The 21,646-nt window shown below is 34.4% G+C and overlaps 1 protein-coding gene across 1 annotated transcript in view; it reads right to left on the bottom strand.

The window, feature by feature from the left end:
• The window catches only part of dok7b (docking protein 7b), a 34,361-nt gene that overhangs the window by 10,845 nt on the left and 1,870 nt on the right, over positions 1-21,646 (bottom strand). The window contains exons 3-6 of the mRNA XM_073842584.1: positions 20,798-21,028; positions 13,878-14,078; positions 8,039-8,158; positions 1,790-1,897 (exon numbers count right to left, since the gene is read on the bottom strand). Of these exons, the coding sequence (XP_073698685.1) occupies positions 1,790-1,897; positions 8,039-8,158; positions 13,878-14,078; positions 20,798-21,028 (660 nt within the window). The remainder of the gene's footprint in view (positions 1-1,789; positions 1,898-8,038; positions 8,159-13,877; positions 14,079-20,797; positions 21,029-21,646) is intronic.

The raw sequence follows: 21,646 nt of genomic DNA on the forward strand, positions 1-21,646 counted from the left end.
GCCATCCTAGGTGTATATGACTTTCTTCTTTTAGACAAATACAATCAAAGTTATATATATAAAAAAATATCCTGGCTCTTCCAAACTCTATAATGTTCACAGCACTCAAAAACAGAGCAATCGTTCATTTTAATCAAACAAGTGTAAACACGCCCTGACACAAATGCATCAAATCACTTCAGAATGCCTTTATTAACCCCCCGCAGCCACGTGGAGTACTTTCTAAGATGGATAGAGGAACTTTTTTGGACTTCAAAATCTTGACCACCATTCACTGCCATTATAAAGCTTGAAAGAGCCAGGACATTTTTTAATATAACTCTGATTGTATGCATCTGAATGAAGAAAGTCATATTCACCTAGCTTGAGGGTGAGTAAATCATGTGGTAATTTTAATTTTGGGGTGAACTGTCCATTTAAAGCCATATTATTTATGAGAGGAACAAACTTGAACTTTATATCTATTACTATATGTTTTGTTTTTTACTGGAAAATCTGATTGGCCAATCGCTGCCTTCTGTGGTCAAGCATTTTTTTAAATAAAAAATATGTTGGACCTGACAACCAACATGGCTAGTTTTATAACTTTATCACTTGTGCCCCTTTCTTTTTATATGATAAAATAATTCAATATTTCTTGTATGCTTATTTACTTACGTGGTAAACAGATGAAAAATTAGCTGTAGTATAGACTAATTCAGCATTTGCAAACAGATTACATTACGTATCTGGTGGCAGAAAAAGTAGCAGACTATGGAAGCCATAGAATAAAAGAATAAAAAGGTAAATGGGAGTTTTTATTTTAAAAATTTGACTTCTCACAATTTCGAGATTATATCTCCCAAGAAAAATCAACTTGTCATTCTCTTTTCTTCTCGGCTCAGAATCATGAGTTTATCCACACTTCTGGCTTTTTTCCCCTCAGAATTGACAAACTCACTATTGTAGAGTTAAATCAAGTTATACAGTCTGAAATACAAGAAATAAACTTGCGTGTGTGAGAAAAAAAGTCAGAATAGGTAAAATAGGTAAATGTTATAGGTTTAAATATTATTTCATGTTGTAACTGTATATAATATGTCCCCTATGAACTGCATACGTGAATATTATAATAGACTTATTGTTTAAATCAAATTTATGCTTTAAAAGCAGAGTAATCATAGCAGGCTTTATCCATTAGTCCGTCCATTTAAACACTTGCTTTAAGCTTTAAATGGCGTCTCTGACGACAGTATTCAATAATTTGTTTTTGCATTCCAATTCTGAGATCCAAAGCCACAACAATACATTTTTTTTCTTATTCCACGGTTTCCCTCCACTTGTTACCAGTGTTTTTCTGCCACCACAATGCGCGCAGCTGCAAGTGGCGTAACTGTGACGTCTACTCCAAATTGGTCTATAAAGTCAGTTGGTTATCAAATAAATTCTTTCAGGATGAAGTTTCAGGCTTTAGCTCCTTTACAAAGCCTTGCCCTCTGACATATAACAATAATAGCGAATAACGACTTCAATTTCCGTCTTTTTCCCACACAAAGCATTTGAATGGCTTTTATGTGAAGGCTTTTATGAACCTTTTATAGTGCTTTTATGTCCTTTTGGAGCTTGACAGACATGTACTGTTGCTGCATGGAAATGAAATATGTAAAGATTTTTCAAAAATGACTCTTTTGTGCTCACATTAGGATGAGTAAATCATCACAAAATGTTCATTTTTGGATGAATGCTTATTTACAAAAACCTTGTATTTTAAATACTGTGTGTATATTTCACGTGTGGCTTTTCATATTACCTGCACTGCTGTGGTGACTACATATCGACAGCATACTGAGTCGTTTCTCTAGCTCACAGGCCTCCTGGCTAATCCTGTCTTCTACAGATGACGGGTTAGCACTGGGGTCTATGGAAACAGAATCGAATTAAATTTTAATTAAACTAATACAGTGGAGCATTCATCATTCATACACACATGCACCAAGCCACCAACATATATATATGATCACACAAACATGCACCAGACAGCACTGAGCATTAAGTCATATATAATCCATCACTGCTGTATCACTGTCTGAACTGGCAGAATTACTGGAGCCACTGGCCACATTTATCAATTTCTGCTGGTACATCACAGACACAGCCTCACAGCAATAATCTCTCACACAAGCACGCATGCACACATGTCCCACACTCACACACACGGGTAGCTTTGAGACCTCCTTTTGAATACGGCAGTAGGTTGGTAATCATTCTCTCTCACAATAGAATAAATCAGGACACTGAACACAAAGTGCTCAAATGAGACAATAAATCAGTCAGGTTAGAACAAATAAATAAAGGGTCTCAAAAGGACACAAATGGAACAAAACACAAGAGGAACAGAAAAATATAGCATAGTAAAGTTGATACTAAATACTCTCAGAATTTAATGGTAGACATTTTTGGAATCTTATTAGCATGAAAAGTCAATTTCAAGCTGGTCTAACAGTGCAACAAGCATTCAAGCAATGCTACGGGCAACAAATAGACTGAAAAATCAATATTTCACAAACAAAAACTAAATTTTTTAGTTGCTTCTAAACAGCAGTTCTTTAAACAACTGTGTAATATGTATGTTAAAATACTTATACACTGCAAAAAATATATTTTGTGTCTTTTTTTAAAACAAGAAAATCATTTTTACTTGTCTATAGAAAACCCTTCTTAATTTAAGTATTTTTAGATATTTTGGCTGGAAACAAGTTAAAATTAAGTGTGTTTTTGCTTGAATCAAACAAAATAATCTGCTAATGGGGTAAGAAAAATTATCTTGGTTTCTGTTTAAAAAAAGATTTTTTGCTTACCCCACTTTCAAGCAAAAACGCACTTAATTTTGACTTGTTTTTCTGAAAATACAAAAAAAATATGTTTACTCGTCTAGAAAATCCTTCTTGATTTAAGAATTTTTAGATATTTTGAATGGATTCTAAGTAAGAAAATCATTTTTTGCAGTGACAGTCTTGGAACAAGAGTGCGTGTAGATAAAAAAGTTAAAAGAACATTTGCTTTTGCATATTTAAAGAGGTTTGTCATTGTACAATTTATCTACTCTGTGAAAATTCCTCTGCAGAATACAGAATAAATTGAGTAGCTGAAACAGAGAGTGACTTGGCTATCAATAACCTGTACCCCTTATTTATGACTGGCAAACTCTTGCACAACCTTCATTGAATGTCAAAGGTTAAAATACATCAAGTACACTTAATTAATGACACTTAATGACAGCCAGAACAACTGCCCTGACATCTCAGTGTGATGGACGACAGATGAGAACTTAATGTAATGTGGCATTGCATTAATCTGGGAATTCAGAGAATGTGTTGTCATAAACATCGAAGTAAACAAACTTTGAGGCTTTTGATTTATACATTTATACTTTCCTACAGCAATCACAGAAATGGGGAGCATTTATTAAGGAAAGAAAATACTGGAAAAAGCTTTCAACCTGATTACAAAGCAAGCTTTTATCATCATCATCATCAAAATTGTGCTGAAAATGTCTTCATTGTTGGTCCACAGAGAAATACACAAATTTTAAATACTCATATTTTTAAGGTTGTGGCACAGAACGTCAATGTAATGAACAGGGGGGGGGGGAATAACACCTGTCAAAACATAAGTCCACAAGGTATAGATCACCTCTGTAAATGGGTCTATGTAAATGAGTAGTCATTTGGCATTCACTTTTTCCAAAGGAACACAGTACATTTATTACTAAGAAATAGCCCTGGAGGAGCTTGGGTATAATATTGGAGCTTCACAGATCAATCTTTTTATGGTTTGAACTACATAGAAAGCCATGTTCATAATTTTAGCTATGAACCACAGAAAAGCTTTAAGCCACTTCATATCCATATCCTTCTTTCATGTTACTGAACGTGTGTCAGCTCTCTACAGGTTTCTGTTCTCACAAATCATGACAGCTCACAACCTTTCAGCTGGACTGTATCATTCTGGCTCAGCAGCTCAATTAAATGATTCTGTGTTCCAGTGTGGCGGTTTGATCTATAAAATGATATGTCAAACTCATTATGGTTAAATATACTATTATGCTTACGTGGTAAATCTATCTGGGACTGATCAATAAACGAAATGTGAATCTTACATTGATTTCCAAGACAATAATTCAGTATTCGGGAAGTCATGTTAGGTTCCATTAAAAAGATATGCGCCACATAGATATTATTATCCACCGTCAAGATGGAGCCATTGAGTGTCTAGATTCAAAAAGCGACTGCTGTTACAAAGTAAAATTCGTTAAAGTTCATTAAACATCCTGCTACAGCTAGATGTAAAAATCTGCCATTGCCTTTTAAGTAATAAAAATATTACATTATAACAACTGATACAGTCTCAGAATTTGCCTAATGAAAATATCAGGACAAAGTGGTATAAAATACTTTTATAAAAAAAATTTTTTTTTCTAATTTGAGTCAATAAGTGCACTACACTTAAAATAGTTCATTGTGAAATCTGAAACTAGGGACATAAAGTCATTATGAACATAGACTGCTGCTCAAAAGTTTGGGATCAGTAAGATATGTTTTTTAAAGAAGTCTCTTACGCTCATCAAAATTCCATTTATTGGATTAAAAATACAAAAAAAAAGTAATATTATAAAATATTATTGAAAATGAAATTTAAAACAATTTTCAATATTAATATACTTTAAAATATGATTACTGTGATGCAACGCTGAATTTCCATCAGCCATTACTCCAGTCTTCAGTGTCACATGATCCTTCAGAAATCATTTTAATATGCTGATTTATTATCAATGTTGAAACAGTTGTGCTGCTAAATATTTTTTTGAACCTGTGATACTTTTCAGGCTTCTTTGCTGAATAAAAAGTTAAAAAGAACAGCATTTATTCAAACAATATAAGTCTTTGTTAAATGTGTTATATTTATAAAAAGTGATAGCAAAGTATTAATTTCTTTCAAAGAAAGAAAGAAAGAATTTACTAACCATTACATTTGAACAGTAGGGTATATTGTTGCAAGATTTCTGTTTTAAATAAATGCTGTTATTTTTAACATTTTATTTATTAAAGAATCCTGAAAAAAGTTTCATAGGTTACAAAAAAAAACCAGCATAATTTTTTCCAATATTGATAATAAATCAACATATTAGAATGATTTTTTTAAAGATCATGTAACACTGAAGACAGAAGTAGTGATGCTGAAAATTCAGCTTTGCATCACAGGAATAAATTCTGTTTAAAAGTATATTAAAATAAAAAAACACTATTTAAAATTGCAATATTACAGCTTTTTCTGTATGTTTAATCCAATAGACTCAGCCTTGATGAGCAGAAAAGACTTCTATGAAAAAAAATAATAAATAAACTTTTGAACGGCAGGTTAGTTCCAGAATGATTATTAACTGTCATGTTCTGTTTGGGGTCTCAGACACTCAGGAATATTTTAACAACTCAAAAACATATTTAACATCAAATTGACTTTTAAATGTGAAACTGATTATGAACAAAATTTAAATGCGATGACACATTTCAAATGCCTTGTCACATTAAAATGTTACATTAATTACAATATGTTGGAGATTTGAGAGAATCCAATTTAAACACACTAAATAATGCATTGCCTTTTTAGATGATAATATTCTGAATCAGTATACTTCTGCTAATTATTTAATGTTTATTTTCATTACACGAATCTGTGAAGTGCACATCTATTGTGTTATAAAACAGAGGGATGTGGTTTTCATAATATTTGCCTACTAGGGCTGGATACTGGCACAAATTTCACGATTTAATTCTGATTTACAAGCTTGCGATTCGATTCGATTTCCGATTTCATTCAATATTGATTTTATCGTGCAGTACATGACCAATTTCTCAAGAAAAAAAATCTAATGCTGTAAAATATACAGATAGTTGGTTGGTACTTTATTACTGATATATTAAAGATCAAAATGATTTGTACAGATTTTTATAGAAACGCTTAAATTACACTCAATTAAGTTTTTAGTTACAATGGCATAATTATATTTCTGCTCCAATTCTGATCAACATTTAACATCATAAAAACGTTACGGATTAATTCAAAGTTTTTCTAGCTGACTAACAAATTTATGGTCACAGAATAGGTTTTTCTGAGGTAAATGTGACGTTATGTGTTACTGACATTTTTCTGTGGTTGAAAGACTGATTGAGTGATTACATGGATTTCGGTAAATTGTACTCTTTCTTTCAAAATACCTTTGGACCAGTGTTGCCAAGTCTGTGGTTTTCCCACGGAATTGGGCTACTTTAACACTGTTACCGCGGGTTGTTTTTCATGTCTGCGGGTTGAAGTGACCCAAATAATGTAATATTTAGCCCCTGAAATGGCGATTTGTGATTGGGGTAGTTTTGATTTGCAATAAAAAAATATGAGTAAATCGGCTAAATATGAGCAAATCATTGCTATGACTGACAGTAATAACCAGACGAAACATCTGACAAGCTGATGTCAAAAAAAGAGCTGTGCATTAAATGATTTAGACTAAATTCAGAGTAACAAAACTACAGCAATAGCAAGTTTGTGTTGGTTAAATATAGGCTATAAAATAGCTTTTACAGTTCAAGAAAAAGCTTAAAAGATGTTATTAAATCATATAAAATATTTCAAAATCATATTGATTCATATTGAGTGCATTATTTAATATTTGTACCATTAATATTTAACTTATTTAATTTGTAGTGAACTATAAAAGTATTTAAATAATTCACCCTTATAATCTGTTTGTGTCAGAGCTTATTTATTTATTTAGTTTAATGACTTTCTGCACTTGCTATGCTATATACCTCAGTGCGGTAAAAGTACTACAATTTATTATACTAGTAATTTCATAATAAATCGAAAAGCAAGATGTCTTGAAAAAACTAGGGAGTTGAAATGGCAGCTGCAGCCAATGATTGATCCTCTGCTGCCATCATCTGGTTATATGGGTAATTTCATGTCATTTTCATCCTAAAAAGCCGTTGTTTTCTGTGAAAAGACATTTTATTCCATGTCGCCTTAATGAATGAAAAATGAATCTTTGAAGTGAATTTTATTACACAGCTGTAGAGTTGAAAATAATAAAGGCTTTAAAATATTACAGAAGTTTAAAGATTTGTGTTCATGACTATGAAGGCAAGTTACTGATTATCAAGTATACGAATAAGATGTCCTTGAAAAGAAGTATCGCTAGATAGCTAACATTAGCCTATAACACGTTATGATAGTGTTTAGCTGTCGGCATTTAAATGTACAACTAAGAAGGTACCCTCCTGGGATTACCAGGCTCGGCATTTAAATGCTATGTTGTTAAATAACATGAAACCGAATGTTCATGTCGCTCTCATTATTTATGATGTTGCAATTATAATTTTTCTCAGTTTCTGATCAGAACGAAGCAGTAGAGGAGTCTTAAGAGCTCTTGCTTCTTTTGAACTGAGCCACCACAGCGATCTGTCACTCCACATTAAAAAGCACGAAAAGGCAATTTATTGTTTGAATACTGTAATAGAATGGACAGAAAGAGACTGAGACTTTGTTTCATATCAATTATTGCAATTTATGGGATGGGAGGTGCGCTACAATGTTCCGTTCATTAACGGAATAAGGCTAATCAATTCTTGAAGTTATAATCTACTAAAATCGAGAAATCAATATTTTTTACCCAGCCCTACTGCCTACTGGGGTTTTGATTAAATCGTAGAGTCTCTAAATTAAAAAGAAAGGAAAATAAAAGGCTAATTATAATTATTATTTTTACATATACATAATTGGAGTCTCTAGGACTCCAAACATAAACCAGTAGTCAATCTGAGCAGAACATAAGTGTTCTAGAAGAGATAATGAAAGAGAGGGAAACTTGACACCACATATCAATCATACACAGAGCTTAGACACAGATATGCGCACACAGCTGACAACTCACGCACATTGAGCTAATGAGGCCAACAGTGAGGACATGACAACTTTACATCACACACCTCCACAAATATGAACTCACCTGGCAGGACTGGACGCAGTCCAAATGGCCCCCTGCTTGGCGATATGCCACGAACAATGCAATCGAACAAAAAACTGATCTGTTCTCCTTCTGCACATGCAAGGAAGAAAACACCCGCCCCTATAGAGACAGAGAGAAGAGAAATAGCTCCTTCATGTATTGAGCCTGTTTGATTCAATAGACATAATGCACCATTTCGAATTCAGATTGATATTAATAGTCCATAGCACTGAATAGAAGATTAGTTTCAGTAATGACCACAAGATTATTACAAATGGGGGAACATCAAGCTATTCCTCTGAGCAGATGAGAACATTCACATTTCACTGATTTACAATAAATGAATTATATAGACTAATTCAAAACAATGAAATCAAGAAAAACTGTATGAGTTCATACATCATACAAACAAATGCATTCAAAGTTTATTGTAAAGGGAAATAAAAGACTGATTATTTTTGTTTATGTGTGCTGTAGGTTTTAGATTATATTATCCAAATACATGGATGTTATAAATAAAATAGAAGTTTGCCCTTTGAAACAAGAAACAAATAAGAAATTCAAGTTTAGTTTTGCACTTTTAATTACGCATAATTTATCATTTATGAAGTAAGGAGGATTGTATACCAAGAAAACCTGATTTGGTGCCCACACCTCCTCCGTACAAATTTCAATAGCATCTACAAAGCCTGTAACACCTTTCAAACTAAAATAAGTGCTGGCAAAAGCATGGCTTGAAAAACACAAGCTATTAAAGAGCCTTGAGCCTTCAACTAGAATGGGAAAAGTGGGGTAACAAAAGGCCTTATTTGCTGCAAGATGCATTAATGATTCATTCACTGTCAGATTAGGACTGTTTTTCTTTGTAGGACATGATGAGGAAAGAGACTTAGGCAGTCTTTCATGGAGGTAAATATAGTCCTGTCAAATCCCTCAGCGTCACTGTGGAGACGGTGGGCAGTATAGGAGTGACAGTCCTTTATAAAAATAACCATAACACCCTTAGCTCTTGGTTTCATAATTCATAAACACACTGGCAGGCTATTAATACTTGAGACATGTGGCCATGTCTGTGGCTATTTACCATGTCCAGATTTTAAGAGAATAAAAAGGCCTACATCTGCTTTTTTATAGTTAAGCTATAGCATTTTTCACCTTCACCATTCATGAAAAAGTATTGCAAAATACTGCTTGCACTGTATGGAATACAATGCCCCACAGTGCAAAGCGGTTGACCTTCCATATCCAGCATTACAAATTATTGTAAGCATCAGCATTGCTTGAGTTTGATGTTTTACACAAACTTTATGCAACTTCTGTTTGAAACTGTTATTACTGCATAAGGCTTTGTTTCACATATTAAGTTTACATACACCTTGCAGAATCTGCAAAATGTTAATTATTTTACCAAAATAAGAGGGTTCATACAAAACGCATGCTTGTTTTTATTTAGTACTTCACATAAAAGATGTTTACATAGAGAAAATAATAGTTGAATTTTTAAAAATGACTTTTTAAAAACTTTACATATACTTGATTCTTAATACTGTGTTAACTGAAAGATTTTTTTGTTTTGTTTGGTGATCATGAGGCCCTTGCTTCCATTGTGGGACCTCATGTTCAGGACAATAGTTAAACTGCCTGCTGTTCTTCTGCTAAAATCCTTCAGGTCCCACAAATTCTTTAGTTTTTCAGTATTTTTGTGTATTTGAACCCTTTCCAACAACTTTCCAAAGGACTTATATGCAACTATTACAGAAGGTTCAAATGCTCACTGATGCTTCAGAAAGAAAAGTCATGCATTAATTTAAGAAATTAGTATAAACGCAACTTATTTTGTCTTCTGGGGAACATGTATCTTCTGTAGCTTCTAAAGGGCAGTACTAAATGTAAAAAATATGATATTTAGGCAAAATAAGAAAAACGTCCACATCCTCATCTGTTCAAAAGTTTACACCCCTGGCTCTTAATGCATAGTTTTTTCCTTCTGAAGCATCAGTGAGAGTTTGAACCTTCTGTAATAGTTGCATATGATTCCCTCAGTTGTCCTCAGTTTGAAAAGATGGATTTTAAAATCATACAGTCATTTTTTCAAACACACAAATGCTGATAAACCAAAGAATTTGTTGGACCTGAAGGATTTTTCTACAGAACAGCAGAAACAAGGAACTCATGAACAAGTATCACTAAAAAAAAAAAAAACACAGCTGTGGATCATTCAAGTAACAACACAGTATTAAGAATCAAGTGTACATAAACTTTTGAATAGGCTCATTTTTATGAATTCAACTATTATTTTCTCCTGATGACTACATGTAAGCGTATTTTACATTAAATATCTTATTCAGGTCAGTACCAAAATAAAAAATAACAGAAAACATAAAAAAAAATTGTATGACCCCTCTTATTTTAGTAAAATAATGAACATTTTGTAGATTCTGCAAGGTGTGTGTAAATGTTTTACTTCAACTGTAGTTTTGTGAGTCTCCTACAATAGGTTTACATGCATGGAAAGCCAAACAACGCTTTTGTTTTCTCAAATTTTGCATTTAATATTACCTCATTTTCCAGCGATTCTTAAATGATTAGTTCGAAGCAGGTCGAAGATTCAGTCTCTCTAAACCCCTCCTTTTCATGAGCCTACTCGGCTCTGATTGGTCAGATAAAATTAGCATTCCAGGGGATAAATATCAAGTTCTTGGGGTTGCTTCAACCCGCGGACATGAAAAACAACCTGCGGCAACAGTATTAAAGTAGCCAAATTCTTGGCAACACTGGGCACAGCCCTGTTCTGGAAAAGGGGGCGGGGAGCAGCAGCTCATTTGCATTTAAAGAAACATGCACGAACGAAAACAGCTTGTTTCTGCTTCCACTCAAAATGGGCATTTTCCAAATGATCTGTGGAGTATTTTCAACTAAACTTCACAGACACATTCTAGGGACACCAGAGACTTATTACAAGCATCTTGTAAAAAAGGGGGCATTATATTTCTCCCTTAATTAGTAGGCCATATACTGCACAGTTTTCAATAACAGAAGTTCTAACAGGTATATTCTAATACACTTTACTGTTTTTAAGATTTTGTTTATGTGGTATATAATGTTGTTTAACTAAATGTATGGCTTATGTGCAACATTTCTAATCAGGTTAAGCTCAAACACTTGCAGAATAATGTAATTAAAATTGCATTGTCAGTTTCAACTTGTTTTAGATCTCATGACATGTTTTCTCATTGTGAATGCCAGCCTAACTGTTCCACAAATGCCCTACCTTACAGCAGGGAAAACAGTGATCTACAATCTGTCCAAGTCTGTTGACAAACTAAGCTAGCGGACATACACACACGTTCACTCTCTGAAATCAAATGAGACAGCTGACACGCTCACTAATTGCACTGCCAATATGTGTTTTGTCACTGCATGTGGCCTGTGACATTGAATCGCACTAGAAACAGCAACAAGGCCATATTTTCAATTTAATTCACTCTGTCCCAGAGCAACCAACTGCTGAATTACACTAATGGCAGTGGGAGGCACATGACCTCTGTGTGGCAGAGTCCAATCGGAGCCCATGGTTGTCAAACTATAATGAGGTGAAGCACTGGCTAACAGATACATGCTCCAGACAAAGTAATTATTTCACTGTGTGCATATAAATCTTGGCTGTTTTTATGGATTCCTATACATTTTCAGAATGTATAAGGTGTTAGTAGTGGTTTTAAAGCAGATTCTAATTTTAATCGAACAAGCTCCCTCTCTATACACATGACTAAGCCCAGACATAATCTTCAGTGATTTTCACTTCGCATTTTCTGCACTGATTATAAAGGGACATTAATTAAATTAATTACACAAAGACTAATTGGAATCTGCAAACATGATCAAATTAATTAAAATATTTTATATATTTTACATCTTGATTGATATGAATTCATTATTAATATTTATATATAATATAATATAACATAATACAATGATTAGATTATATATTGTATTATATAGTTGAGGTCAAAAGTTTACACCCCCCTTTCAGAATCTGCAAAATGTTAATCATTTTACCAAAATACGAGGTATCATACAAAATGCATGTTATTGTTTATTTAGTTTATTCTAACCTGATGTTTACATACAGTCCACAAGAGATAATAATAGTTGAATTCATAAAAATTACTCAAAAGTTTAAAAGTTTAAAACCCCTTGATTCTTATTACTATGTTGTAACCCGAATGACCCACAGCTGTTTTTTCTGTTTTCTTTGTCCTGAACAGTTAAACTGCCAATTTTTTGGTTTTCCAGCATTTTTGTGTATTTGAACTCTTTCCAACAATGACTATATGATTTTGAGAGCAATCTTTTCACACTGAGGACAACTGAGGGACTCATATGCATTCTATTACAGAAGGTTCAAATTCTCACTGATGCTCCAAAGGAAAAAACGATGGATTAAGGGTGAAAACTTTTGAACAGAATGGAGATACATTTTTCTAATTTTGCCTAAATATCATTTTTTTAACTTAGTACTACCCTTCAGATGCTACAGAAGATAGTGTTTCCAAGAAGATAAAAATGAGTTAAATTTACCCTGATCTTCAAATTCGAAGATTCAAAGGCTTCATTCAGGTAAGAACACAGTATTAAGAATCAAGGGGATGTAAACTTTTGAATGGGGTCATTTTTATAAATTCAAGTATTATTTCTTTTTGTGGACTATATGTAAACATTATTCAGGTCAGTACTACATAAACAACAACATGCATTTTGTACGATTCCCCTTATTTTGGTCAAATAATTCACATTTTGCAGATTCTAAAAGGGGGGTGTAAAAAATGTTGATCTCAAATGTATTATATTATGTTATATTATATAAATCTCAAAATATGTAAATAATTAAAAAACTAATTTTGAATATATTAAAATAATAGAAATATTAGTATATAACATGCATTGAATATGTAACTTAAATGCTAGAGTTATTTTTCTGATTTACAGCTTTTTGTGAAGTATGCAGGTGCAGGTTTGTGTAGAACTAGACGTGACTATTTGTACTAATGTACTACTACAGCAATGAGAGGTACGTTTGGAGTCTGGTGTCTGGTATGAGCACCCCTGCCCCCTCAAGTTCCTCTACTTGGCAGGAGACCTTTCACATGCCGCTTCACCACCTAAACACATAAAACTGCCCAGAGTTCCCTGCATAGTGCATTCAAACCGCATCTAACAAACACCCTGAATGCCACTAGGAGTGACAGATTAATTACCCTGATTATAACTGCGATAAAACGCACTTTTAATGTTGTGACATGGCTGTCATTGTAAGGAAGGTTCATATAAGATGGAGCGTTAAAGCTGCTGAAGCTACAGAACAGCTGCAGATGGATTTGCCAGAGAGGCAGCTGGTGAGTTTCACTGGTGCTAACGCAACATCTTATACTGGAGCACATCACACATTACCACAATCTGTGTGGGTGCACAAAAGTAATGTGTACTGATTCGGTAAGTATGAGGGAGCGAGAAAAAGAGAGAGAGAGAGAGGGGGGGAGAGAGAATGACTGAGTGTGAGGTTATCTGATTTTCACATTTACTATTGGCAAACACCTCTGTGCTACTTCCACCGCAGGGGATATCACCAAGACTAAGACGACTTTGTACAAGAACAAGCCACACATTCAACTTAATCATCATGGGATTCTTCTCATTGAATAAATTGCAGTAATGTGCCAAAATAAAATAAAAGAGGTGTCTAAGAATCCCTTTGCGTCTCAGAAAGATCGAGTGATGAATGCGAAATGAGAAAAAAGAACAGCACTGAATGAACAAAAGAACATTAACATGAACTTACAGTAGCCACATCGTGTCCCTCCCTCAAAGACAAATCCATTAGGAACGGCACCATAACGTCTTAAGTCCGACAGTTTCCATTGGCCGATGACAGTTGGAGGGAGGTCTCTGGCGATGACAAGCAAGTTGTTGCACAAATGCAGTGAGGCGGGGCCACTTTCTAGTTTGGTGCCAGGCTGGATGTTGACGTTGAACCTGTGGACTAAAAGAGAGACAAGTTTGAGTGGAGCTTATTATCACAGTACAACTTTAAAATTAGCGCATGTCGACTGCAATTAAAGCAAAACAGCTGTTCTGGAGACATTCTGGAAAGGCCTAATTTCATCCTCTCAGCTATAAGGAAACAGTTCACTGTATTTAAAAACTTTTCATTGTACATAAAGATTTTTTTTATTGGTGTATTTCTACAATTTTAGTAAATTTCTGTATTTTAAATAATAAACGGTTCCAAGATCCTTGGTTTATGAACACTAGTGAAAAATGTTGTTAAAGGGGACATTGAATGCATAAAATGTGTGCAAAATACTTTGGTTAAAATTCCTCGTTGTGTAAAACAACTCCCTTTTTACCCAGTCAAAAACAGCTTACAGTAAGCGGTTTCAGCACACGCCTCTTTAAATGATAATGAGCTACTGTTGACTCCATCCCTCTTAGTTTTTTTGTTTTTGGTGGCGCATTAAAAAACAAAACTAATCCACTGCATCCCCTTGCTTACAAAATAGTGTTGTCGCTAAAGCTGCTGAAGTGAGAAGAAAATGGTGGAAAGCATACGACTGGCTTTGGGCGGAAATATGCTAATACGGGACAGTCCATCAGCAGCTGTGGGCAGGGCCTGAGCAGTATGATGTCATAATGCTCAGAAAATCAAAACGGCTTGATAATTGAGACTTGATTGAGGTTTTGGGGATTTTTATCATTGTAGGGTGGTTGTGTCTACACGCTGCTAAGACACATTTATAGTGCCTTGCGAAAGTATTCAAACCCCTTAATGTTTTTCACATTTTGTTATGGTGCAGCCTTATGTTAAACTGCTTTAAATAACTTTTTTCCACATCAATCTACACTCCATACACCATAATGACAAAGTAAAAAAACTTAGCAAATTTATTAGAAATAAAACACTGAAATGATTCCATTGCATAAATATTCATACTTCTGGGACACTTCAAATTTAGCTCAGGAGCTTTCGTATCACTTGGGGAGTTAACCTGTGGCAAATTCAACTGAACACACCTCTCAATAAAAAATCTAACAGCTGAAAATTCATTTCAGAGCAAAAACCAAGCACTGAGGTCAAAATAACTGCAGAGAAAGGATTGCATCAAGCCACACATCTTGGGAAGAGTTCAGAAAAGATTCTGCTGCATTGAAGGTTCACAGAAGCATGCAGCCCACATTATCCATAACTGAAGAAGTTTGGAGCAACCAGGACTTTTCCTAGAGCTGGCCTCTTGGCCAAACTTAGAAACTGATGGAGGAGGGTCTTGGTTAGACTGGTGACCAAGAAGCTGATGGTCACTCTAGTTGAGTTCCATAATCATATATGCAGATGGAACTTACACATGGACAAACATCACTCCAACACTCCACCAATCTGGTCTTTACAGCAGTGTGGCCAAACTCAATCCTCTCCTCAGTGAAGACACATTAAAACCAACTGCAATAAAACACCTGAAGAACTCTCAGATTGGGAGAAACAAGATTCTCTGGTCTGATGAACCTCAATTTGTTTGGAAGAAACGAGGGACTGATCATCACCTGCATACTATCATCACAAAAGTAAAGTATGGAAGTAGCAGCCTCGTGCTGTGGGGCTGTTTTTCAAAGACAGGGACTGAGGGACTTGTCAGAGTAGAAGAAAAGCTCAACGCACCAAAATATTAATAAGAAGTCTTGGGCAGAAGACTGGGTAGAAGGTTCATCTTCCAACAGAATAATAACCCTAAGCACACAGCAAGAGTGGCTTATAGACAATTCTGTGGATGTCCTTGAGTGGCCCAGCCAGAGCCTCGGACTGAACCCAATTAAACACTTCTGGAGAAACCTGAAAATGTCTGCCAGACCCTAGCCAAGCTGACAGAGCTTGAGATGTGAAGAAGTGAGGTGAAGAATGGCAGAATATTACCAAATGCAGATGTGCAAAGCTTGTCGCATCATACCTATAAAGACTTGAGGCTGTAAAGGTGCTTCAACTAAGTACCACGTTAAGGGATGAATGAATACTTATGTAATTTATTTAAATTTCTTAATTGTGTTAAATTTGCAATGTTGAGACAAATCAGTTTTTTGCTTTGTCATTATGGTGTACAGAGGGTAGATTGATGTGGAAAAAAGTTATTTAAAGCAGTTTAACATAAGGCTGCAATGTAAAACGTAAAACAAGAATGGGTTTGCATCTGATGTCCCCTTTAAAATAAGTTTGATTCAGATTCAATCTGCCAATGAATCATTAAGATGAAAATTTAAAATAACTGGCTTAAGAGGTCAAGTCATAATCAAAATCGAACCACATTATGGATTGGGAACAACTTTTAATTTACATAGAGTGATATCTTGTTGATAATACGTTTGAGAGAGCATTAGATGAACTGAATTAATATTCTCTATAAATTGTGATAAAAACATAATTTCCCTGATATTTCCAGATTGTCCATTACTGTGGCTAATCAGTGCATTTTTATAAGCTGTATATTTATTTCTATTTTTGGCACTGACAACTTCAAAGTAACTTTATTTGAAGTTTAATACATAATTTATGGGCCTGATTACCCAGCACAGGTGTGAATACAGACTCCAAATCATTAGGAAAAATACCACAATTTATCATAATAGAGACAAGTAATCAATACAATCCAAGCAAGCATAATTAATGATACAGCTTGTGTGTGTGTGTGTGTGTGTGTGTGTGTGTGTGTGTGTGTGTGTGTGTGTGTGTGTGTACCTGGTATTCATCACGTTGTGGGGACCAAATGTCCCCACAAGGATAGGAATACCAGTAGATTTTGACCGTGTGGGGACATTTCTCAGGTCCCCATGAGGAAACAGGCTTATAAATCATGCACAATGAGTTTTTTTGAGGAAGTAAAAGTGTGCACAATCTCCTGTGAGGGCTAGGTTTAGGTGTAGGGTAGGTGTAGGGGGATAGAAAATACGGTTTGTACAGTATAAAAACCATTACGCCTATGGAATGTCCCCATAAAACATGTAAACCCAACATGTGTGTGTGTGTGTGTGTGTGTGTGTGTGTGTGTGTGTGTGTGTGTGTGTGTGTGTGTGTGTGTGTGTGTGCGTGTGCATGTCTTGCATCAGCAATGGGATTAATGTAATTTTTACTTCATACATCCTATTCCATTGCATACCTTGTCACATGTAATACACACATTCAGCATGTGACGTTTTATATTACAGATTTAGCAAACACTCTCACATTTCTATCTATAGTCAACCAAAGCTATGAAGTGTAAAGCCACTGATGCATCAATCATGAGCAATGTGAGTCGACTTGCTACAGAACAGTCTGTTAAGGTGGTTTAGAAGGAAACTGATAAGAGCAACAGAGCAGAATAAAACATCAGTACCATCTATCACCGTTCTGACTGCCTTAAAGCAAAACAAATAAACAAACAAACAAACAAACAGGACCTGAAAATCAAGGAGGCATCAGAGCGAACACAACACATGCATTCAGAATTGTCAGCATAACAGCTGCCAAACAAGACTTGAAAAAAAAGCAAAGGAGAAAAGCATCAGTCATAAGACTATTTCATTGTCATTCAACATTTTAGATGCATAAATGGGAATGAAAACTTTCTTTTGAAATTACCTCAAGTCATTTTAGTATGTGTTAGTCTGTCAAGCGCATGTTCGAGAAAAACATGTGTTCTTATATAGTATGGCACATCCCAGGGTCCCAATTATAACTTCACTCCTTTTCAAAGGGCACGACTTGAAAGTGTATGTGTGAGAGCACAAGAGTCAGCCGTCTGGATGTAGGTGTATGTCTGTACGTGTTTTTCAAGAGTGTCTGGGATTAACAGAACCAATAGAGGTCTTGACTCATATAGTACCCTGGGCGAGATCAAATGTTACCCCCTATGGCCCACCACCCACCACAACTATTTATGTACTGATTCAAAATGTATGTTAGAAATCACAATAAAGCAAATGACAAAATGAAAAGTAAGCATTAAAGGGTTAGTTCAACCAAAAATGAAAATTCTGTCATAAATTACAAAAAAGAATCTTATTCAAGTGTGCTATTAGTATACTTCTTTTAAACTTAAAAAAAAATAAGAAAGTATACTTTCAGTCTACTTTTTATGTGCTTCTAGGGGCGCTATTACACTTCTTCTGTACAGAATTTTCAAAACACAAGTGAAGAAGAAACCGAAACAACAGATGCTTTCACATGTAATCTAACACAATCGTCAGACATGAAACAACAACAAAACAACAGATGTGTAAAACTGTGTAACGTTATGGAATAAAATGACGACCCATGAAGAGGTAATAATGACTGTCAAGCTTTGCGGTGTTGATTGACTCCATCTACATTTTGATTACCATGAATAGTCTTTTTTTTTAAGCTTTTTGTTCAAAATGGTGTTTATTTATTTATTCATTTTTATTTATGAAACTTACCCACATTCAATGCATGAAGCTAGAATAAAATGTTTTTGTTTACAAGCAGATACCCCGTTCTTTCTTTTGATGTTTTGTATGTTCAAAGCATATACAAATTAATGCCTAACTAGGGACATAGTAGCATACTTATATGTGACCCTGGACCACAAAACCAGTCATAAGGTTAAATTTTACAAAACTGAGATATATACGTCATATGAAAGCTCAATAAATAAGCTTTCTTTTGATGTATAGTTTGTTAGGATAGGACAATATTTGACCGAGATACATCTATTTGAAAATCTGAAATCTGATGGTGCAAAAAAATCAAAATACTGAGAAAATCACCTTTAAAGTTGTCCAAATTAAGTTCTTAACAATGCATATTACTAATCAAAAATTACATTTTGATAGGTTTACAGTAGGAATTTAACAAAAAATCTTAATGGAACATGATCTTTACTTAATTTCCTAATGATTTTTGACATAAAAGAAAAATCAATAATTTTGACCCATACAATGTATTTTTGGCTATTGCTACAAATATACCCCAGCGACTTAAGACTGGTTTTGTGGTCCAGGGTCACATATTATGATGTGAAGTTCACTTAAAGAAAACTGACGAGTATACTTGCTGTAAACTCGTAAACTAGTGGTATATTTAGTATACTACAAGTATACTTACTAAACTAGTAGTTTACTGAGACTATACTCCAAAGTGTACTAAAAATGCCTAAAAATGTATTTAATTAGTAAACTATCAGTATACCTGTGAGGTAACTTTTAAAATACTTGCAGTACAAACTAAAAAAAACATAGATCAACTGTGATGTTAATATGTACTACTGTTATACTTACTTTTAAGTATACTTTTATATACTAGAAAGTGGGCCAATTTAGTCCCAAGGAGTATTAAAATAGTACACTTAAAAGTATACTACTAGTGAACTTACTACATAAAGTATACTTTAAAATATACTTGAACTTAATAAAATAAACTTGAAGTAAACTTATTTTTGGTAAGGGTTTCCAAAGCCATAAGGCTTTTGTTCATCTTCAGAACACAAATTAATATAATTTTGATGAAATCTGAGAGCTTTCTGATTAGGGCTGGGCAATTTGGCTTAGAATCAAAATCTCGATTAATTGAACATTTTAACCCGATTACGATTAATGAACGATTATTTTATTTATTAATAAAATTATATTTAATTATATTTATATAATATTTATTTTTTTGCCCTCATAGTTCACTGACAAGTTTTGTACAGTAAATATGTTCACATATTACAAGCGAGAGATTTTTGGATGAAGGGTGCATTACTTGATTTTAAAATAATTGAAGGAAACACACTATCTACGATCTATGATTATTAATTGAACATCAGTGTTGAACAACTGAAATTAAAGCAAGCATTGCTTAAAACGAAAAGTCACATTTTTCTTAAATTAGTGAAAATAAATAACTTGCACTATTGGAAACAAAATAAATAATTTTCAATGTTTTTCATATTACAAGTAGAAAATAAGCAGTATCTCTAAATAAAATTACCCTTGTATATCCTGTAAATACTTTTTACTGTATAAATACTGTTTAAGCTCTCCATCGACATGTCGGCGGAATAACGGAACGGAGCGCTAGTGTTTTTTAAAGGGAAAGTAATTGAAATAATCTTCCTGGAAAAATTTTAACGATTATAGGTTCTGAATGTCGATTTCGATTATTTTTCGATTAATCGCCCAGCCCTATTTCTGATCCTGAATAGACAGCAATGCAACTGACATGTTCAAGGCCCAGAAAGATAGTAAGGACATCGTTAAAATAGTCCATGTGACATCAGTGGTTCAGCATTTATTTCATGAAGCTCTGAGAATACTTTTTGTGCACAAAAACAACTGTATCCAACAATTTCTTCTTTTTCGTTTCAGTCTTCAACGCACATTCACGAAATGCACGTCAAAGACTGACACGAAGAGAAGAAATTGTTGAGCAAAGTCGTTATTTTTGTTTTCTATGTGCACAAAAAGTATTCTCAAAGCTTCATAAAATTATTATATTTGTGTATGTGTGTGTTTTGTGTAATTTTTGTCCATTTGGGAGCTTGACAGCACTCAAGTCACTTTGTATGTTGTCATTGGATGATTTTTCAAAAACTTCTAATTTTGTGATAACAAATACACACAACAATAACAGCATGCTGGTTTGGAACGACATAAGGGTGAGTAAATAATGACAGAATTTTAACTAATGGCCATTTTCATCTGATCAGTGCAAACGCACACATGCTCTTCTCTTACCCTCTCCAAGGCTGTAGCGGATACGAGCATCCCAGGCCAGAAGAGACACTTTGTTGTCGAAGCCCAGCATGACAGACTGGCTCAGGCAGAGCAGACTGAGTGTGTAATTCACTCCATCAAACCCCTGAAGAGCCTCCAGTCCACAGATATCCCTCAGCGTGGCCTGATTCCTCTCCCGCTGTCCTTTACTCTTTTCTCCACGCTCCTTATACACCAGCAAGGTCAGGCAGTCTGAAACAGAGTCAGGATTACAAATTGATTAAACATTAGAAATGCATCTTAGAGTAAAAAAAACTATTAAAAATTACAATGGTAATATATATTTTAAAAAACGTAACCATCTAATAGCATAAATGTACCATTGTACCATAAAATTATGCATAAAAGTGTACTTTCTTTTCATTTCACTATTGTGTTTTACAGTTGCAACAGTTGATATCATAATTTGCATAATCATCAGGAATTACAACTGAAAAAATAACAGATGCATGGGACGCAATTACTGACCCACGAAATATAAACTGTCTCTTTCTATAAACTAGTGTTGCATGTGTGACAGCATCAAACTATAGTCTCTCCAACGCCTCCACTTGTTGGTTGTTTTGAAATTGTGGTGATGTATTGTTTTGATGCTTCTGTTTAAACCTCTACATTACCAGACTTCTAAAACAGTGTGCGAGGAGTCAAGCAGCTGTCATAACACACATCAAAAGACACAGTGATCCATGAAAGCAACTGGAGACTAACCTATTAAACAATGACAGCTTTAGGTGACAGAGATCCAAAAATGACCTATCCGCTAGCCAAGTTCACCTCAAGAAGTTATGTAAGTGTATGACTTGCATTGTG

This window comes from Garra rufa, chromosome 6 (genome assembly GCF_049309525.1).
Source record: "Garra rufa chromosome 6, GarRuf1.0, whole genome shotgun sequence".
Lineage (NCBI taxonomy): Eukaryota > Metazoa > Chordata > Actinopteri > Cypriniformes > Cyprinidae > Garra > Garra rufa.